This window comes from Scyliorhinus torazame, chromosome 9, assembly GCF_047496885.1.
Source record: "Scyliorhinus torazame isolate Kashiwa2021f chromosome 9, sScyTor2.1, whole genome shotgun sequence".
In the NCBI taxonomy this organism is placed as follows: domain Eukaryota; kingdom Metazoa; phylum Chordata; class Chondrichthyes; order Carcharhiniformes; family Scyliorhinidae; genus Scyliorhinus; species Scyliorhinus torazame.
The window spans coordinates 57,927,745-57,949,456 of NC_092715.1; the positions used below are offsets into that span (position 1 = coordinate 57,927,745).

Genomic DNA, 21,712 nt, shown 5'->3' on the forward strand with positions numbered 1-21,712 from the left:
TGTATTCCGTATTTATCTAGTGCATGCAGTTTTGATTTAATTACTTTATACTGAAAGTAGTGAACATGTGGAGTAAACTGCCTGAGAATGGGTGAAAAATTGAGCAACTACAGCATTACATTTTGGGATCCAGATAGACTACATAACCTCTTGTCATGTATTTTCTAATGTTCCTAAATTTTATTATTATATGCAGGTCAAAAGCTATGAATTCTGTTACCTCCAGAACATAATGCACTGAAATTTGGCTTCATTTTAACTCTGTTCAAAATGTCAGTTTAAACGGAAATTGGAGGACCTGCAAAGTGTCAGTTTTGCTCCGTACTGTGCTACAGCATTGCCCGCTCTGAGAGCAGGAGTATGTCAGCAGCACCCTCGTTTGGTGACAATAGAGCAGCACAGTTTTTAAACAAATCATGGAATTTTAGCAAATTGTTTGGATTGAAATGCAAAGGAGAAATCAAGTGAAACATTTTAATTTGTGAGTGGGTTTTCACCCTGTCACACAATTTCAGACCTAATCCAAGTTGGTATTTGCAATTCCTTTAATATTTTCAAATGTGTATAAGGTGAGTTGGGTCTGAAAATCAGTATCTAATTGTAATCTGCGGTAATTATAATCTATCACTTGGGGATTCTGGTGTTGCTAATTGGGCAGCAAAGTTTAGCTCCTCTAGAACTACGTTCAACTATTAATTTTGCAATAATATTTTAGGCTCAAAGAAAACAGATACCAAGAAACATTTTTTAAACTCTTGTTAAACTACAAGCTGCAAGTTATTTAAAGTAGAAATTGGGAGGAGTAACCAGTTCAACAAATCAGAATAGCCTTTGAAGGTCTTCGATATATATGGTTATAAATTACTTCAAGTCCCATATCTTTTACAACTAAGTCAAACATTAAGCCAGAAAGTTTCTCGTGATGTTTTGGTAATCAGAATAAAGGTAGCTTGTGAGTACAAACCTGTAAAGGGATGTGTCTGCAATATTGACAGAGTCAATAAGAACATTTATTTAGGATTTAAAATTTAAACAGTCATGCGTTTATTTTTAGACTGTTAGCGCATTAACTTAATTCATTTTCATTTTGCTTCTGCAGCTTCTGTTCTACCAGATTTAACGGAGCAATTCTCACCCCCAGACATTGCGCCAACACTCCTCGTGAAGTTAGTAGAGGCGATTGAAAAAACAGGTGAGGTGAATCATTGAATTTATAGCACGAGTTTCCAAATGGTACTTGTGGTCCTGATATGTGTTTGCATGCGAGTTTGTCTTTAAAAGATTGCCAAAGCAATCATAACCATAGTATAGCTAAAATTGCTTGTCTTCTGACTACAGTTTTTGTAACAGTGTTAATTTTGTTTGATTGCAAGTATTGATATAATTCAGGTCTGGAGAATGGTAAATGCTAATTTGTACTGAAATAAATGTATGGCATTTGGTCAAATAGATGCTCTTATTGCAAGCACTCAATGGTTATCCATTATGCAACCGATTTGGAGATCATTGTCTCAAATGGCAAATGTTTCTGATTATTTTTCTGGTTCTACTCGTTCTTTTCTACTCTAGTTTCAAATATTTGTATTTCTGGATTACAATTTTCAATCCAAGAGTTACTGGCAGCATGAAAACAACCACAGTTTTATGTTTCTGTCTCTACCCCCTTTTATCAGGCAAGATAGCGCGCATTAAAACAGGTTTTCAAACTTCAACATTAAGCCACAGTAACTTTGAAACTGTACATCAGGTTTAATTCTACGATGTCCAACTTTTAGCTGCATCCCTTTGATAATGCTGATTCATTTGTAAAGCGAGTTAATCTTCACTGTATTATAATCAAAATATCATGTCTCGTGAAGTTACTGTACCTTTGATCTTAACTGCATTTACCGAATAAAAAGAAGGGTGGTGTTTGACACTTTTTCTAGTCCTCTAAATGATGTAGCTGGTCAACTTGTGGAGACTGCATCTTCACAGTTCCTAACTTTGTTTTTGTATGATGTGGAAATTGTAGTTCACCTAATGTAAGAATTTTGATTTCTATTTTACAGGTATCGAGAATACCAATTTATACCGAACGTCTGGTTCATATGGTAGTACTGAATTAAAACAGCTGTTGGATTATGGTAAATATAAACTGCATTTGGATCCTTTCCAAGTTGCTTGGTACAATGTATACACAGTTCTTTTCTATTTGTGGTTTAAGTGTATTGCTACTTCACTGAACTTTTACTCCTTTCCCTGTTTATACATCTCCCCTCTTTGCAATATTTGGGGGGGATGGATGGTGAGTGATTTGTTGTCAATTTTCAGGTTGTAAATTCCTGACTTTTGCACAGTCTCAGTGTTTAGTTTCTGAAACATTGATCGAGGTAGCATCCGGTTTGTTTTTAGTGCAGGAATTCTTTGTATGAATGCTACATTACCACTAGGTGGCTTGTTAATGCTGCATATTGTGTTGGTCGTATTACAAAAATTGGCATAGGTGATGCGACCACACAAGATGGAGTGTTGAAGTGAACAGTGGCTTTAATCAGCATTGACTCTGCCTGCCTGCAACTGCTCTGCACTGAGAGCCGCCTGCAGGGCAGCAGCTCTATATTAAACCCCCCCCCCCCCCCCAAGGGGGTGGAGCCCACAAGGGCACCAGCAGGATACAATGCGGTGTAATACAATACAGTGGTCCATAGGTGGAGCCCACAAGGGCAACAACATAGTACAATGCAATACAGTGGTGAATGGCTGCCATAATACATTCACCCCCTGTTAAAAAATTAAAGTCCAGCGGAGGTGAAATGGCTCACAGGTTGAGTCTGTCCAGTGCCCTGATCGAGCGCTGCGATCGCCTGAGCTCTGGTTTCGCTGCGGGCACAGGTGTTGAACTCGACAGTGCGGGCACGGGTGTTGAACCCGTCGATGCGGGCACGGGTGTGGACTCCGGGAGCGTCTCTTCTGGAGCTTCATCCCTGTAAGTCGGCGATGGGGGGAGGTTTGTAGGAGGGGGTGTGGAGGCCATGTAGGGGTGGGGGCGCTGTTCAGTGTAGGCTGGGGGGGGGGGGGGGGTAGGGGGTAGGTGATGGTCATAGGGGATCCTGCGGGTGCCAGGTCCCGGAGGGAGACTCTATCTTGTCGGCCGTCGTGGTGCTCTACGTAGGTATACTGAGGGTTGGTGTGAAGGAGCTGGACCCTCTTGACCAGGGGGTCGGACTTATGGCTCCTCACTTGTTTTCGGAGGAATACAGGCCTCGATGTCGTCAGCCAGGACGGAAGCGAGACCCCGGAGGTGGATTTCCTAGGGAAAACAAATAGGCGGTCATGAGGGGGTCTTGTTCGTGGCTGTGCAAAGAAGTGACCTAATGGAGTGGAGTGCGTTGGGGAGGACCTCTGCCAGTGGGAAACTGGGAGACTCCTGGACCGTAGGGCCAGGAGGACGGCCTTCCATAACGTCGCGTTCTCCCTCTCCCACCTGTCCCGTTTCCCCAGGGGTTGTAACTGGTAATCCTGCTCGAGGCGATGCCCTTACCGAGCAGGTACTAACGCAGTTTGTCGCTCTTAAATGAGGAGCCCTGGTCACTGTGGACGTAAGTGGGGAAACCGAACAAGGTGAAGATACTATGTAGGGCCTTAATGATAGTGGCCGCGGTCATGTCGGAGCAAGAGATTGCAAAGGGGAAGCGGGAGTACTCGTCAACGACGTTGAGAAAATGCACGTTACGGTAGGAGGGGAGTGGAGGGGCCCTTTGAAGTCGATACTGAGGCGCTCGAAGGGCCGGGATGCCTTAACCAGATGGGCCTTATCTGGTCGATAGAAGTGCGGCTTACACTCCGCGCAGATTTGGCAGTCCCTGGTCGTGGCCCTGACCTCCTTGGTGGAGTAAGGCAGGTTGCGGGCCTTGATGTAGTGGAGAAGCTGGGTGGCAGAGGTCATTGTGGATGTAGTGGAGAAGCCGGGTGGCAGAGGTCATTGTGGATGGCCCAGAGTCGGTCATCTTGTGCGCTGGCGCATGTGCTGCGGGACAGGGCATGTGGAGGCTCATTGAGCTTCCCAGGATGATACACGATATCGTAATTATAGGTGGAGAGTTCGATCCTCCACCTCAAGATTTTATTGTTCTTGATCTTGCCCTGCTGTGTGTTGTCGAACATGAAGGCTACCGACCGTTGGTCGGTGACGAGGGTGAACCTCCTACCAGCGAGGTAGTGCCTCCAATGCCGTACAGCTTCCACAATGGCTTGAGCTTCTTTTTCGACTGAGGAGTGTCCAATCTCTGAGGCGTTGAGGGTACGAGAGAAAAAGGCTACGGGCCTGCCTGCCTGATTAAGGGTAGTGGCGGGGGCGACCACTGACGCGTCGCTCTCCACCTGGAAGGGGGTGGACTCGTCCACCGCGTGCATCGTGGCTTTGGCAATATCTGCCTTGATGCGGCTGAAGGCCTGGCGGGCCTCAGCCACCAGTGGGAAGATGGTAGCTTTGATCAGTAGGCGGGCTTTGTCCGCATAGTTGGGGACCCACTGGGCGTAATAGGAAAAGAACCCGAGGCATCTTTTCAGAGCCTTGGGGCAGAGGGGGAGTTGCAGGAGGGGGCGCATACGGTCGGGGCCGGGCCCCGAGGACTCCGTTTTCCACGACATAGCCGAGGATGGCTAGTCGGGTTGTGCGGAAAATGCATTTCTCTTTGTTATAAGTGAGGTTGAGGGCTTGGGCGGTTTGGAGAAACTTCTGAAGGTTGGCGTCGTGGTCCTGCTGGTTGTGGCCGCAGATGGTGACGTTGTCCAAGTACGGAAATGTGGCCCGCAGCCCGTACTGGTCCATCGTTCTTTGGAAGACCGAGACCCCTTTGGTGATGCCGAAGGGGACCCGGAGGAAGTGGAAGAGGCGGCCGATGGCCTCAAAGGCCGTGTACTGGCAGTCCTCCGGGTGGATTGGGAGCTGGTGGTATGCAGACTTCAGATCTGCCGTGGAAAACACCCGGTAGTGTGCAATCTGATTCTTCATGTCCGCTATCCGGGGGAGAGGGTACGCATCGAGGTGCATGTACCGGTTTATGGTTTGGCTGTAGTCTACAACCATCCGGTTCTTTTCCCCGGTCCTGACGACCACCACCTGAGCTCTCCATGGGCTATTACTGGCCTCGATGATCCCTTCCCTCAAGAGCCGCTGGACCTCGGACTTGATAAAAGTCCTGTCCTGGATACTGTACTGCCTGCTCCTGGTGGCGACGGGTTTACAGTCGGCGGTGAGGTTCGCGAAGAGTGGGGGAAGGTCGACCTTCAGGGGGGGTTAGGGGCCTGCTGAACTTCAGGGTCAGGCTCCTGAGGTTGCATTGGAAGTCCAGTCCCAACAGGAGAGGGGCGCAGAGATCGGGGAGTACATATAGTTTAAAATTTGCGTAATCGACGCCCTGTATCGCGAGGTTCGCGACACAGTACCCCCGGATCTGCACTGAATGCGATCCAGAAGCGAGGGAGATTGTTTGAGATGCGGGGGAGATTTGGAGAGAACAGCGCCGTACCGTGTCTGGGTGTACGAAGCTCTCCGTGCTCCCGGAGTCAAACCGGCAGGGCGTTTCGGGCCCATTGACCCGGAAGGTCATCATGGGGTTCCTGAGGTGCTTTGGGCGTGACTGGTCGAGGGTGACCGCGCCGAGTTGCGGATAGCCAGTGTGGTCGGAGGTGGTGGGGTGGTCCCCAGATGGCGGACCCTGTCTGTTGCATGTGTCGGGTGGCGTTGAAGATGGCGGCCCCCGTCGGTCGCACGTGTCGGGTAGCGATGAAGATGGCGGCCCCCATGAGTCACACATGGCTGGCCGCGTGGGAGATGGCGGCCCCCATGAGTCGCACGTGTTGTGTAGAGTCGAAGATGGCTGCCCCCATGGACAACACGAGGCGGATGACGCGTCCAAAAGGGTGGAGCCGGCAGGCACGCAGCCACGCTACGGGCCTGAGAGTCTGAGTCGGGCTTGTGATTTGGAGGACTTGGGCCTGGCCAGGCAAACTTTGGCAAAGTGTCCTTTCTTGCCGCAGTCGCTACAGGTCGCGTTCCAAGCCGGGCAACGCTGCCTGGGGTGCTGGTGCTGGCCGCAGAAATAGCAGGGTAGCCCCCCCCCCCCCCCCCCCCCCCCCCCCCCCCCGGGTTGGGCGGGCAGCCGTGCGGCACCGGCCTGGGGTACTCTCTGGTCGGGTGTCCACGAGGGGGTAGCATGGTCGGAGGGGAAAAGCGTTGAGGGTCTTAAACGCTACTTCTAGGGAGGTGGCTGGTTTTATCGTCTCTTCTAGGTCGAGGGTGCCCTTCTCGAGCAGGCGCTGTCTGGCGTAGTTGGACCGGACTCCAGCCACATAGGCGTCCCGGATGGCGAGTTCCATGTGTTGTGAGGCCGTGACGGCCTCGTAGTTGCAGCTTCGCGCGAGTACTTTTAGGTCGCGTAGGTACTCCTCCAGCGATTTCCCAGGGGCATTGGCAGCGAGTGGTGAGGAGATGCCGCGCGAACACTTCGTTCACCGGCCTCACGTATTGCCGCTTCAGGATCGTGACCGCATCTGCGTATGTGGTCGCTTCCTCGATTTGCACAGAGATTTGATGGCTCACCCGGGCGTGGAGGAAGCTTCGCTTCTGTTCGTCAGTGACGGAGGAGGAGCAGTGAGGTAGGCCTCAAAACAGCGGAGCCAGTGCAAAAAAAATCCCTTTGGCTTCAGCGGCCTGTGGGTCGAGTTCGTCGGTCAGATTTGAGGGCTGTTTCCATCGCGATGTTGTAACTGATTAAATTGATGCGACCATCAATTCACACGAGACGGAGAGTTGAAGTGAACAGTGGCTTTAATCAGCTAGAACTCTGCCTGCCTGCGACTGCTCTGCACTGAGAGCCGCCTGCAGGGCAGCAGCTCGATATACCTCCTCCCAAGGGGGCGGAGCCCACAAGGGCACCAACATGATACAAGCGGTGTAATACAATACAATGATCCATAGGTGGAGCCCACAAGGGCAACAACATAGTACAATACAATACAGTGGTGAATGGCTGCCATAATACATTCACCATAATAGGCAACAAAGTAGAATCACTTGATCTTTCTCACAGCTAATATACCCGCTAGGAAACGAGATCAAAATACCTGTTCTGCCCTAATATTTTTTGCACCCAATTTTAGTTCTGCCCAGTACTTTGTAAATTAGTTATGAACGGTACATGTGCACTGAATAGTGTAAATTTGTACATTCTGCTACAAGGCAAAGGTAGTCCTTATAAGTCATGATATCAATTATCATCTTTTTATAAATTCAGCTCCTATTCAAAGTTTGATAGAAGAAATTCCTATGCAACTCGTTTTCCACTGCAAATGTTTCTCCCCTTTTCTGGAGATGCTTATCTTGGCTTTGGTATCACAGGTGCTTTCTAGTTTTGTGCTGAAATGACCAATCTATACTGATGTAGACATTGGTAAACCAGTATGGCTACCACAATTTATTCTTTCCTTCATTTAAAAAAACACAGACGTGCACATCCCAGGAAAATAGGATCCCTGGCTGTTTCCCTTCCCAACTTATAGGCAGAGCAGTATTATTAATAGCCCTATTAGTACTGTTCCAGTTGAGATTGGTAACCTCAATGGATGAGAGATTGAACCTGGGCTCCAAACCATTGGGGAGCCCTGATGCGTTTTTTATTGTTGAGATGTGCTTCTTTGAGTTGTTTTGAAATTCTGTCTATCGCTCTTCTGAAAGTATGTCCCACAACAATGCCTCTGCTTTTGTAAACAAAATTCTGCATTCTTGTAACTCTGTGCCTTCTTTATAAAGATCAGAATGCAGTCAAACTCACATCAGATTGTTTTGAAAATAGATCTGTAGTCAGGTGCATTTTTCAATTTACTAGATGCAACTCCAATGGACATTGAGCAGTTGGACCTGCAGTCATTGGCTGACGTGTTAAGGCAATACCTCCAGGAACTACCAAATCCTGTCATTCCAGCATCGATCCACAGTGATCTGGTTTCTATAGCTCAAGGTAAGGAAGAGAATTTTCATTCATTTCATAGCACTTTTCACAACCTCATGAAGCTAATAAAATACTTGGTAGTATAATTTATTGCCCTGTAGGGAGCCCAAGAAGCCAATTTGTGTGTCTCAAGGTCCCACAAACAGCAATAGGAATGTCTTTCAAGGTGCCAGACTGCCCATGCCAAGGTGCCTGGGTATCAGTAGCAGTGTGAGGATACCACCCTGCCCAGAACTCGACCGCGCAGGGGTCTAATGACCTGAGAGACCACCACCACACCCCCTCCTTCCTCTCGTTGCCGCTACACCTGGTTCATGTTTGTGGAAGCCAGTGCTAAATGGCGCCATGGCGAGGTCTCCCAGACATGTGCATTAGTCCCCGCAATCCAGAGGAATATGAAGCAGACGTGTGCATTAGTCCCCGCAATCCAGAGGAATACGACGTAGACACATTTAAATGGGCGTAAGGGGCGAGATCCAGATTGCAACGTCTCGTGAGATTTCATCAAATTGTGAGGCGTTTCAATTGCTGTGAATCTTGTGAGAGACTTCTCACGAGATTCAGCGGCATCGTCGCGTCATCAAGTCGGGCACAACAAGGCCATTAAATCGCGCCCATTATTTAATTGGTGGCAATTCTGAGGAGGTTCATTAGGATGGTCCCCAGTCTAAAAGGATTGTCTTATGAGCAAAGGTTAAACAGGTTCAGACTCTACTGATTGGAATTTAGAAGAATGAGTGATGTTCTCATTGAAACTTATAGGATTCTCAAGGGGCCTGACAGGGTAAATGTTGAGTGGATGTTTCCCCTCATGGGAGAGTCTAGGACCAGAGGGCATAGTCTCAGAATAAAGGGGTGCCAATTTAAGACTGAGATGAGGAGGAATTTCTTCTCTCAGACGATTATCTTTGGAACGCCTTGCCACAGAGAGCTGTGGGGCAGAGTCCTTGTGTATATTTAAGGCTGAGGTAGATTCTTGATCAGTAAGGGAATCCAGCATTATTGAGAAGGGGCAGGAAAGTAGAGAATGTAGGATGGGCCTTTATTCTGTCGAATGGGCAGAGCTGCCTCGAGGGACCGAACGGCCTACTCCTGTTCCTAATTCTAATGATCTTAGAATAAACCCACCAGAACGTTCAAGCAAAAGGATACAATGTGAAGGAAGTGCCAGTGTCTTATTTAATGCTAGGATTGATTGATGGGCATTTTGAAAAGTTCAGATAGTTTTTTTTTGTATTCCTTGTTCTCTCACACACCACCACACCCACTCAGTCCATCAACTCAAATAGTTTGTTTCATATCTGCTTTTAATGTTTGTTTATTCTCTGACTAAATGTTTTTGTTTAAATATTGAGATAGTCCAAGTGACATCACATATTGTGGCTAGAATCTGTGACTTTTGCTTTATGTTTTGAACTCCGCACATTAAAATGATAGAAGTACTTATAGCCAGTGAATGCAAAAACTTAAAGTTAAAATCATTAAGCATGCAAATTGGAATAAAAGTTGTATTCTATGATGGCAATAGGTTGTCTGCAGATGTCACAATTGCATTTGATAACAAGCAACAATTCTCAGTTAACGGTGTAAACCTCTGACATGATCTTGATGTGGCACACAAAGTACTGAGACATAACCATCATTTGTACTATGTGGTTTGTAAATTTTGGGCGTGATTAACTTGCAAAACGCAGGCAACTTCTTGTTGCACATCTATAGGGCTATTAACCTGCATAAAGTATTAACCTTTTATATGAATGCATTATGCAGACAGAGGATGTGGTTTTTGTTCTTATCTGCTTTAGCAATAAATTGCCCAATCATCTGCATCACAAGAAATAGCAGACCTATAGTATAGTACATGCTAAGTATTTGTGGTCTACATCACAATGCATACAGTTTTCCACTAGCTGCCCATGATAGGTTTTTAAGGGGTTTCTTGTGTTGGACACCGATCGCTAACTGTCAGTAGTCTAAATGGTTCTTTAAAAATAACATGTTGAGCTGCACTGGATTTTGATCGAGTACTGAATGTTGGTATTTCTAATGCCACACTCTTGAGCCATGATTTTTGATTTCTTCAAATGCAGAGGTACTCAATACAGAAGAGTGTGCACAGTTGCTGAGGAGAGCTATACGGTCCCATAATGTGCCTCACCAGTATTGGCTTACACTTCATTATTTGATCAAGCATTTCTGCAAACTTTGCCAAAGCTCTGGAAAGAACAACCTGAGTGCAAGAACATTGGCAGAAATTTTCAGTCCTTTGCTTTTCAGACAACAAGCAGCAAAGTATGTATGCAACCAGTTTTCTCATGTACCTTGGAAAATGTACTTGAAATATCATAACATAAATTTAAAAATTAACATTTTAAAATAGGTGTTTTTTAAAATGGGATGCTTTTGGTTCAGATTTGCATTGTTGAACTTTATAATTTTGATTTTGGGTTAATTTTTACCTTTTGGTTATCTAGCTCAGATACAAATCCCGAATACCACATTAAAATTATAGAAGTACTTATAGCCAGTGAATGCCAGGAAACGCAACCTACACCAGCATCAGCACCAGGTAAGATCAGATCTAACTATGTATCTTGGCTGAATATTAAAAATAACTTGCAGCTTATGTAGGGTTGAGCGGTTTCAGACTCTAGGCAGGATTACTTTTCCCCTTTTGTCTAAGAGCAAACGGAGGTAGAAAAGGTAAACTATTCAGTTCTGATAGAAAATAGACTGCTTATGCAAGCTAAAATGGTTTCCCTTCTTGTATCGTTGTTTTTACATAGAACAATTATCTTTGTACTAGCGAGATGTTTTTAATTTTAAAGTATGCAATTATTTAGTTCAAAACTATCATTCAAATGAGAGATGACTGTTGGAAGTTTTGGTGTATTTTGTAAAATAAAAGTTTTATATTCAAGCATGTGCAGTAACATTGAACTGATACTGGACAAATTTAGCGCTGCTGTACTGGGTTCCGTCAGTTTTGCAGCAGCACTCTAATGCCCATGTGCTGTCCAACATTCTACTCATGCCTTTGTCAAAGCTAAATGTAAGATTAGGTTTTAGGTAACTTTTATATGTATTCTTGAATAAAGGCTTGAATGTGAAATTGATCAGTATGACTCACCAAGATTAGATCTCTCCCTTGCTTTCCTATTTAGATTCAGTCTTGTAAGTAGCAAGTCCGGCAGAACTTATTTGCTCTCTGCCATTTTTTGCCTTCTGGTTCTTCAGTTATGGGATGTTAATAAAGTAAAAAATGCAGTTCAACATGTAGCTTTTTAAAAAAAACTCAGTTTCCTATGTACAAAATATGGGATATTGCATTCTTAATCTCTGTTTTAATTCTTGAAGATCCAAAAGTCCCTAAATATCAATGCCACGTTCTCTTTGTACTTTTATTATCAATTTAATCAACATTTTTAACTTGGTCAAGTGAGGGAAAAATGATTTACTTCCGTGAGGAGACTCCTATCAGGATGTTTTAATCAACTGGTGTGTTGAATTCTAATTTCAGTCATGCAGCTTAATCCTTTCCAACTTGTCTCTAATAGACAATCGTTACAGTGCTTTACCATTCCTTTTTTTCTCTACCTTTTTTTGGGGGAGGCATGGAAGAGGGAGAAGCCTTTGACCTCTTTTAAAGTTGTTCAGTTTTGCAAGAGGAATAAAGTTTTGCATCCTGATCCGAATTCAAACACGTGGGGCGCGATTCTCCACTCCCACGCCAGTTGGGAGAATCGCCTGGGCCGCCAGGGGGGCGGGGGGGGGATCCTGCACCTCAGATGTGGGGTGGCCCGCGATCGGTGCCCACCGATCGTCGGGCCGTCCTCTCTGAAGGAGGACCTCCTTCCTTCCGCGGCCCCGCAAGATCCGTCCGCCATCTTCTTGCGGGGCGGACTTAGAGAGGACGGCAACCACGCATGCGCGGATGACGCCCGTTATGCGGCGCCGGCCGCGTCATCTATGCGGCGCCGCTTTTACGCGGGCGACAAGGCCTGGCGCGTGTAGATGACGCGGCCCTGATCCTGGCCCATTGTCAGGGCCTGAATCGGTCGGGACAGGGGCCGTTTCGCGCCGTCGTGAACCTCGACGGCGCGGCCACTTCGGCGCGGGAGTGGAGAATCCCACCCATGGAGTCATGAGATTTACAAGTTCAACTGTTTGTATTGATCTTTGACCCGGGGTGGGAAGGTACCTATGAATTTGATATTTTTCTTGTTAAGGCCAGTGCCAGAGACTTGAGGATATGCTGAGAAATCACTCAGATAACTGATCTATAAGTGAGTCCAGGATTATGTGGCGATGGCAGGGAAATGGAGTTATGGCCATGATCCTATTGAATAGTGGAACAGGCTCGAGAGGCCAAACACTGCTGCTGCTCTTATTTCTTTGGTCTTAGGTTCTTGGCACTCAGGAAAGCATTTACCACTGCATTGATGTGTTTTTGTTCCCTTTCGTGTTTCCCATATTAGTTATCCTTTTGGCCTGAGTGCTGGGCAAGACATCTTAAGTAATTTAATTTAAGACCCTTCTGTCCCATCCAAATGCTGTGGCTACAAGAGCAGATTAGTGGCTGTGAATTCGGAGGCGAGTTACTCACTTCCTGATTCCCCAAAACCTGTCTACCATCTACAAGGCACAAGTTAGGGATGTGATAGAATATACTGTAATGGCCTGGAAGATTGCAGCTCCAACAACACTCATAAAGTTCGACACCCACCAGGATAAACCAGCCTACTTGATTGGCATTCCATCCACCACCTTGATATATGCACTCTCTCCACTCCCTCCACCACTGACGCACACTGTTAGCAATGTGTACCATCTACAGGATACATTTCAGCAACTCACCGAGGTTCCTTCAACAACATCTTCCAAACCACTCCCACTTAGAATAACAAGGGCAGCCGTTGCATGGGAGCACAACCACATGCAGGCTCCCCTCCAAGCCACTCGCCATCCTGATTTGGAGCCATAATTCCTTCACTGTTGCTGGGTCAACATGCTGGAACTCCCAAGCACTGTGGGTGTACCAGCAGCATATGGACTTCAGGGGTTCAAGAAGGTGGTTCACCACTGTCTTCTTGAGACAAATTAAGGATGAGTGACAAATGCTTGCCTTGTAAGTGATGCTCTCAGCCAAGATAATAATGGTATACAGTACTAGTGTGCTAACTCACAATTTACCCAGTCTTTTTGTAAAGTCATTGCAATAAAGAGCACATTAAAAAATAAATGTTTGTGGCAATATGGTGCTTCAAAGTTGATTTGTAGTGACTGGCTCCTTAAAGCACTCGTTAATAATTGTTTGAAATTCCTGATTACTAAATTAGTAACTGGAGAGTCCTATACAGGTAATATTTGCTGATTTTAAGAGTACAAATTGTGATCAGATTCCTTCCCAGGATCAGAGCCATCAGTTATACTCAGTTAGGTTCCAACGAATGTTTCTTCTGCCTTTGTTTGTATTTTAGATGCTTTAAGAACTTAATCGGTTTCTGGAATAGAACAGAGGTAACCCCTATTAAATCAGTTCTGTAGGATATGGATATGCAATGGTCAACTTAATGCGAAGTCATAACATTTAATGATATGTCATGTTCCTGAGATGATATCTAACATGGTACATTAAACAAAAGAACAACAGTGGATGCTAAATAATTAGAGCTCATTCATTTTGACAGTTTAGCTAAGTGGAGAAAAAAGATTTTCTAGAGTTAAGTTATCAGTACTTAATTGGTTGGTCAGAATGATGCCCAAGCAGAGATGGATTTTTTAAAGCTGTAAAACTATTTTCTGTGCCCACCTTCACTGCTCTGAAGGTCAGATAGTTGGTCTCAATAAGACCCAGGCTTTCAAGCAATTTCATGTATTAATCTTATTTATCCAAGCGAAGTAAGAACATATTTTATCATCAGTATTCAAATAGACCTTTTTTAGTTTCATTCACTCATTTGCTGCCTGACTGTTGTATTTAACTTGGCTGCCTTGTAACAATAATGTACTTCAGAAAATAATCCATTGGCTGTAAAGCACTTGCAGGAGTACTAAGGACATAGTTGTTTTGTAAAATCAAATGTTATTTTGTGGAATATAGAAAATCATCTTGGTCAACTTCTACAAACCCATCCAAGTATATTTAACATTGTAGGATTTTTAGTGTACCGTCTCTTAACAACTTACACCTTAGCTTGATGTATTTTAATTATTTGAGGGAATTCCAAAGGATATATAACAAGGTTAGGTTTCTTGCAAACAAAGGTTTAACTTTAGATTTCTATGTGTGAACTTCTATGTTCTATTTATATTGCATCAACAAAAGAACACTGAAGAGGAAATAGCATGCTCTTTACATGTAATGCGAATGTAGTTTCATAGATTCATAGAATTTACAGTGTAGAAGGAGGCCATTCGGCCCATCGAGTCTGTACCGGCTCTTGGAAAGAGCACCCTACCCAACCGCACACCTCCATCCTATCCCCATAACCCAGTGACCCCACCCAACACTAAGGGCAATTTTTGACACTTAAGGGCAATTTAGCATGGCCAATCCACCTAACCTGCACACCTTTGGACTGTGGGAGGAAATTGGAGCACCCGGAGGAAACCCATGCACACACGGGGAGGACGTGCCGACTCCGCACAGACAGTGACCCAAGCCGGGAATCGAACCTTGGACCCTGGAGCTGTGAAGCAATTGTGCTAATCACTATGCTACTGTGCTGCCCATGATGTGTTTCCTGATGTGTGCAGAGCTTGGGCGCAGTAACTGTTGGAATCTATTTTAAAGTATTGTGATAGTACAGTGACTGCAACTGTGCCTCTGGTTAACTAGTATTGTAGTTCTAAGATACAGTTAAAATCTTGGGGAACGAATAATAAAATAAAATGCATGGCTATATTGGTGCCTACAACTGAATTATTGTAGAAGTGCTGAGATAGTCGGTGCAAATGCAAAAGTAGTTCAAGAATGGCCTGTAGCTTTAACTTTAAAACCAAAACGTCTAGACAAATCTAGAGCAAAATTAAATAACCTGGATGCAGCAAATCAGAAATGAAAATGGGAAATGCTGGTCAGGCAACATCTATGGGCACAAAAACGAGCTTTAACCGTGTTGTATTTTACATGAAGTTTTATATTTATCCTGAAGAGGGCTCCGAATATTAAAGCAGGAAAATGTGCTGGCTTTGAAGTAATATGTGCATGTAGCTTTTTTTTGTTCTTTGGATTTTTCTCGTCACTCATGAAGGTGCTGATTTGTAATGGTTGCAATTCCGCAAACAGCCTCTGTGAACAGCCTATCGGAAATCTTGCCCATCCAGACTTTTTTCATGTCTGATCCTAGAAGTGGCCATGAACAGCTATTCAACTTTAAAGGGCATCGCACTCGCACATTAAACTTCTCACCAGACATATGCATTTGTGTTTATGATGGGAAAATGATTGGGAACTTTTGTTATGTTGTTTAGATGTATATGCCTCTTGCTATGTTGTTCAAGTGACTGAGATGTCTTCAGGACTTTTATATAGCTCTGAGTAGGGTCCTGTCTGAGCCATACAAACTGGATGGGGGGATACAGAGAATTGTTAAATTATCACATTAAAAAACATTCTAAGGCCATTTATACTGAATAAATAATTTCTGAACTGCACAACTGAAATTTGCTCTGAGCACTTTGAACGCGATTGTCTCTGTCGTGTTTATTTGTTTCACTATCTTGGATTCTAATTCTATTTCTTCAACCGGCTGAGCAGGTTCGAATGGCCTATTTTTCTAGCCTCTTCCCCAGATACGATATTTATATTTCTATTGTTATTTGTGCATCATCATACCTAGTTCTTGAATACTGAGGGGATAAATTTATCTTTTAAGGCATTTATAAATCATATAAAATTATTTTCTAAAGCTTTCTAGTGGAAATACTAAAGTGAAATTGAAGTGATATAAAGAGTTATGGAATGTTCTCTAGTGAACACATATTTTCAAAATAAGCATAATTATAATTAGGGCCACGATTCAACGGGGGAAAAAAAAAGAGTCCCGTGTCGAGCGCATTTAGCGGTGTGTTTCCCGGCACTGGCAGCTCTGAGAGCAACCCCGCTATTAAACAGGACTCTTCTTTTTTTCGGACTCAGCGAGGAAGGCCACACTTAACTTCATTCCCACTGAGGCCGCACGAGGCTCCGTTCGTCAGTGCAGGAAGTTATTAGGGCGCCTAATCTCTAGACCCCCCCCCCCCCCCCCAACGCGCGCCCCCCGTAACCCCCCCCCCCCTCCAACTTGCCAATTTGCGGTCATCGAGCCCCTCCACAAGGGCGGGACATCCCCGGGCCTGATCCCTGTTATGGGCAAGGTGCCACCTGGGCACTATGGCAGTGCCAAGGTGGCACCCAGGCTGGCGATGCCCAGGTGACATCGGCAGTGCCAGGGTATAAACCTGCACAGCGGCCAACCACCCGCTCGCTGACCTTCGATCGCTTGGGAGACCCCCCCCTCCCCTTCCTTATTGTTGCGAGATCTCCAGAGGTGTAACGAGCCAGGTAAATCTTTACTGGTCACGACCCAAGTCATGTGAAATGCGGCCATTAGATCGTGCCCTAGCTCTCTAATTATGCCTGGTTTGATCTCTAGTCTACCAAAGTAGCTGTGGAGTTGGTTTAAATGGGGACAAAAGAGCTGAATGCCAGAGGTGAGAGTGATTGCCCTTGACATCAAGGCAGCATTTGACAGAGTATGGCGTCAAGGCGCCCTAGCTAAACTGGAGTCGGATGGGAATCGGGAGGAAAAACTCTCTGCTGGTTGGAGTCATGCTTGGCACAAAGGAAAATGGTTGTGTGGTTGAAGACAATCATTTCAGTTGTAGAACATCACTGTAGGAGTTCCTCCGGGCTGTGTCCTAGGCCCAACCATCTTCAGCTGCTTCATCAATGACCTTCTTTCCAAGATAAGGTCAGAAGTGGGGATGTTTGCAGATGACTGCACAATGTTCAGCACTATTCATGACTCCTCAGATAATGAAGCAAGACCTGGACAACTGCAGCAAGACCTGGACAAATATCCAAGCTAGGGCTGATAAGTAACACGTTATATTTATGCCACACAAATGCCAGACAATGAATATCTCCTACAAGAGAGGATCTAACCACCGCCCCTTGACATTCAATGGCATTGCCATTGATCAGAAACTGAACTGGACTAGCCATATTAATACTGTGGCTACCAGAGCAGGTCAAAGGCTACGTATCCTACAGCGATTAACTACCACCTGACCCCCCCCCAATGCCTAACCACCAAGGCACAAGTCAGGAGTGTAATCGACTCCTCTCCACTTGCCTGGATTAATGCAGCTCCAACAACACTCAAGAAGCTCGACACCATCCAGGACAAAGCAGCCAGCTTGATTGCTCCCCCTTCCACAATCATTCAAACCCTCCAGCACCGAAGAACTGTGGCAGCCATGTGTATCATCTACAAGATGCACTGCAGTAACTCACCAAGGTTCCTTAGGCAGCACCTTCTTAACCCACGGCCACTACTATCTAGAAGGACAAGAGTAGCAGATACCTGGGAACCTCACCACCTGGTAGTTTCCCTTCCAAGTTACTCATCACCCTGACTTGGTTGTGACCCTACACCTCAGGGACTGCAGCGGTTCAAGACAGCAGCTCACCACCACCTGAAGGGCAACTAGGGATGGGCATTAAATGCTGGCCTAAACCGTGATGCCCACAACCCCCAAATTATTTTTTAAAAATTGAAATAGAATGCTAGAATTTGCTTTGGTGCCTTAGAATAAAGAAGAGGAAAAAGCAGACTGATTTTTGCTCCGATATGATGCTTGAAGGCTCCTTCCAAAGCTGAGTCCTGAAAGCTCTGTTTAAGCCATTCATTGGAGTTGACAGTTCCTTTCAGTAAAATTTGCCATTTTCTTAAATCGCCAAGTATGTCACTTCAACATTTCTGCTTTTCTAAAGAGAAAAAGTCCAATTTATTTTTTCTTCATGAGCTGGTTACTTAACTGGCTACTTAATTGATTACTGGTACTTGGAATAATTAGTGTGCATTTGATTTTTTTTAAATGAGCAAACTTTTATTTCCGTGCTTTGTGAAGCCATGAACTCGCTACATAAAGAACCCCCACAAGCTCAGGTTGAATTTGAGTTGCCTGTGTGAATGAGCCTCGATTGTTGTGAAAAACAGTTGTAGTGCTTTTTGGATTAAAAAAATCATTTAGCTGTGGTGTTGTGTGGAATAAAAGGCCATACCTTTTGCTAGTAAATTGAGAGATGAATATTTAATTCAGTTTGTGGGAATCCAATTAAATTAAAAAGGTGCATATTGAGTAATGAACCTATAAACCTTTTATGCTGGTTTCTAATAGTTACATTTTAATATAAAAAATTAATCATGAACACTGGTTTGTTACTTATCCTAAACTTTGCTAAAGCTGATGAGTTCTCTGTCTGCCGGCCTAAGAAATTCAATTTAATTCTCCATCTTCCGGCAGATTGAGTCCCAACTAAACTTTTCTAATGAGACCCTGGAATTGAAACTTGTGCTGTTGTTTGGGAGTAAAATGCTCAGGCTATTTGTTTTGTCTTTAAAATAGATTAAGAAGATTTGTACTAAAGACTACAATTTAAAAAAACCTTCCTGGTGTGGCATGTTAAAGTGCTTAGACCTGTTTCATTTTATGATTGGCACGTATTCTTCAGTCTGTGCATTTTAGGTTGCCTGCCACGTGGGCATTTTTATTATTGAAATACACAGGCTGAAATATGAGCTGTCTAATGTAATGCAGCGTCGTCTTTGTTCTGCACCTGTAGTCTGACCTGAGGGGATAGATGGGAGTCAGGTTCTGAGTTGGATTGCTAGTGGAGGAAAGCAGCTCAAGGAAGGCTTTGATTCTATTTTCGCTGAACCAGCTTAGCTGCTTCCTGCATTTGGCAACTTGAAATAGTTTGCTCTCTATAATGTTATGTTCAAATACAGTGATTGTTATAAGAAAGTTTGTAGCGGTCTCAAATAGGCCTTGACATTTTCAGTATTAGAAATTTCCCCTTAAATAAAAGCTGGATGTTTATTAATGAGAGTTAGCCATATTTCTAATGTAGTCTCTTCTCTCCATTTTTCTCTTCTTCCACCAACCCCCCCACACCACCACCACCATGTAGAAATCCCTAACTCAGCAAATATTTGAGCTTGCCCTGGTTAATGTTTAAAGAGAGATCTTTATCATTAGTTAAATGCAGACCACTGACTGTGCTGCGAGTACAGAACTTGGGTTCATTTTTAATTATTAACTTTGTGCTCTGCAATGGTATCTACACACTCCTTTCAAAGAGTTCATTTATTAATCACATGCATTTCTTGACTAGCTAATCTCATGAACCCGATGTTCAGAGATACAGGCCCTTGTGTTTGAAAGTATGGTACTTCTGCACTAAACCGTACCTTGAAGCCACTTGGGGAAGGAAAAAGGCCATCAACTTGCAGTTTTATCAAGCTGTTCAGGACTACGTAGTTACACAAGCTAGCGCGAGGTATCGGCTTAAGAATAGATGATCAAGCTACCTAATGAAGCAGAAAAGCCACATTGGTGATGCGTAATACAAGATGTAAGCTTGCCTATGAATGTGTACTTTTTAAAAACCTTTTTGAACTTATCCTCTAGAATTATAGTATGATTTTTAGATGAGTTGTGATTTTTATTTGTCCCCCGGACATTGTCTCCAGTGCCTAGCTTAGCATATATCTGGCATTTGGCCCGATCATGCAGAGGCAGTGGAAAATCACCTGTCCGTCACTTGTTCTGTCTATGCTAGCTTAGCATATGGTGTCGCAGCAAGCTAGACTGGTTTGAGTTGAGTGTTAACCTGATTGTACAAGTGTATGGATCTAGGGTTTGGGGTCCTTTGGCAAAGCCCTAAAGACATAAACATTGCGTCCTAGTTATGGAACTCCAGTTTTGTTTTCGAGTTTTAAAAGCTTTTTTCACTTGCCTAGTAAAAAGTAAGGAAACTTTAATTTGTATATAGTATTTTACCTCTATGTGCATTTCCAAATTAGCTTATAACAGTTGTTTACACATAGGCTTTTTTAACTTGAAATTCTAAAATAAATACTTTTTTAATGTTTGTATGAAAGCAGCAAATGTTTCAGTTATGCATTTAGTGAAAGACTTGTTTTAAGTTTTGCATATTGTGCAAGCAGTAGTAGATTGCCTCCTTTCCCTCCCATTGGAATTATCTTCCAAATTTAATTTTTTATTTGTTCAAGAGATGTGGGTGTCGCTGGCAAGGCATTCCTAATTGTCTTTGAGAAAGTGGTGGTGAGCCACCTTCTTGGTGGTGTAGGTACACCCTGTGGTATATAGGTAGTGTTCAGTTTAATTTTGCGAAGAGGCAGATCAGTGACAGAATTTTTCAAATTTGAAAATAATCTATAAAAGATTCTTTATGAGAAAAGCATTTGAATTATTGTTAATTGCTATAAAGGACTTGTCCACAATTTTGTGTGGTTATGATTTGGGCTTTGCATTGATGTTCTTTAAGTATATTGGGCTGTTGTGTATTGTCTTTTAATCCACGAGATACAAAATAGTAGTATTGAAGTGAAAATCTGATCTAATTTCTGAGTTGAGTTAGATAAAGGAATGTGCGCATTATTGTTTAAGCTTCACATTAGTTTGGAGCTTTCTATGATCTTGTAAAGTTCTTTAACATAGGAAAAATATAATGTTTCAATCCATTCAATGTTAAATTAAGCACTTTTGTACAGAACTTTCTACTGATTGGAAAAATGTACTCTAGCTGGGCATTACACTATTTAGATACGTGTTTCACCTGTATTGCTGATAGATTGGCAGCTTTAAAGTATTGTGGATATGCACTTAAAAACATTGTGAGACTAAATCTTTATTCGTTTAATAGGAATTTGTATTTCAACTCTCTTTATAACAATGTGTGGATGTGTTTACATGTGCTATGATTTTGTTCATAATAGGCTAGGATTCAAATAAGCCTAAAATGTTAAAACTTCTTGTAATGGACTAGCCGTGTGTAGTGCCAGATACATTGAGGAGCCTACGTGCTGCAGTTGAGCTTTTGTCAGGTTGCCAGAAGTGGGATGTACCAAACTGAAAGCACTAGATATGAAATAGAAAATTATCAGTGTTAACTTATTCTGCAGGATTTTAGTCTGTTATCTGTTTTTGTTTTAATTTAATTTTTATTCCACTTACTGAATTTTGGAACTGATACATAAATTGATACTGAAAGCCACTGGATATAGGAAATGAGCAGGAGTGGTCTGGTGACATTATCTTGATTGGATTGGCTGTAGTGTATGATGTAAGAGGTTATAGTGCAGCCCTTCATAGGTTTTAAAATGAATTCCAAGACACCATTATAAAAAGACTGCATTTCTTCTTATGATTGACCCTGAACAGCAATGTTTGAATCCTGATGTGCATCACAGTTTGGAATATGGAAGAACTAGAATTAGACTATCGTAGAACAGAAATTCACTGTGCCACAGATTTGATGTTTTACATAGAAATGGATCCACCAGGTAATTCTACAGTAAAGCCAAAACAGCACTGGTTTTAATGTAGGTATTTGTGTGTGCAATCTGACAATAGCGGAACTATCTTTTTTTAAGTGATTACTGAAGGTTAGAATTGTTAAATATTTACATTTTCAGGCTAGA

The 21,712-nt window shown here is 43.6% G+C and overlaps 1 protein-coding gene across 8 annotated transcripts in view; it reads left to right on the forward strand.

The window, feature by feature from the left end:
* pik3r1 (phosphoinositide-3-kinase, regulatory subunit 1 (alpha)) overlaps window positions 1–21,712 on the forward strand; it is a 109,414-nt gene that overhangs the window by 71,959 nt on the left and 15,743 nt on the right. For 4 of the 8 annotated variants that reach the window (XM_072515952.1, XM_072515954.1, XM_072515955.1 and 1 more), the window contains 5 exons: window positions 1,100–1,192; window positions 2,052–2,126; window positions 7,872–8,003; window positions 10,085–10,286; window positions 10,469–10,563. In XM_072515952.1, coding sequence (XP_072372053.1) covers window positions 1,100–1,192; window positions 2,052–2,126; window positions 7,872–8,003; window positions 10,085–10,286; window positions 10,469–10,563 — 597 coding nt within the window. Of the gene's footprint in view, window positions 1–1,099; window positions 1,193–2,051; window positions 2,127–7,871; window positions 8,004–10,084; window positions 10,287–10,468; window positions 10,564–19,408; window positions 19,621–19,894; window positions 20,015–21,420; window positions 21,575–21,594; window positions 21,614–21,712 lie in introns of those variants that run through there. The other 4 variants (XM_072515958.1, XM_072515957.1, XM_072515956.1 and 1 more) reach the window with 4 other exon arrangements.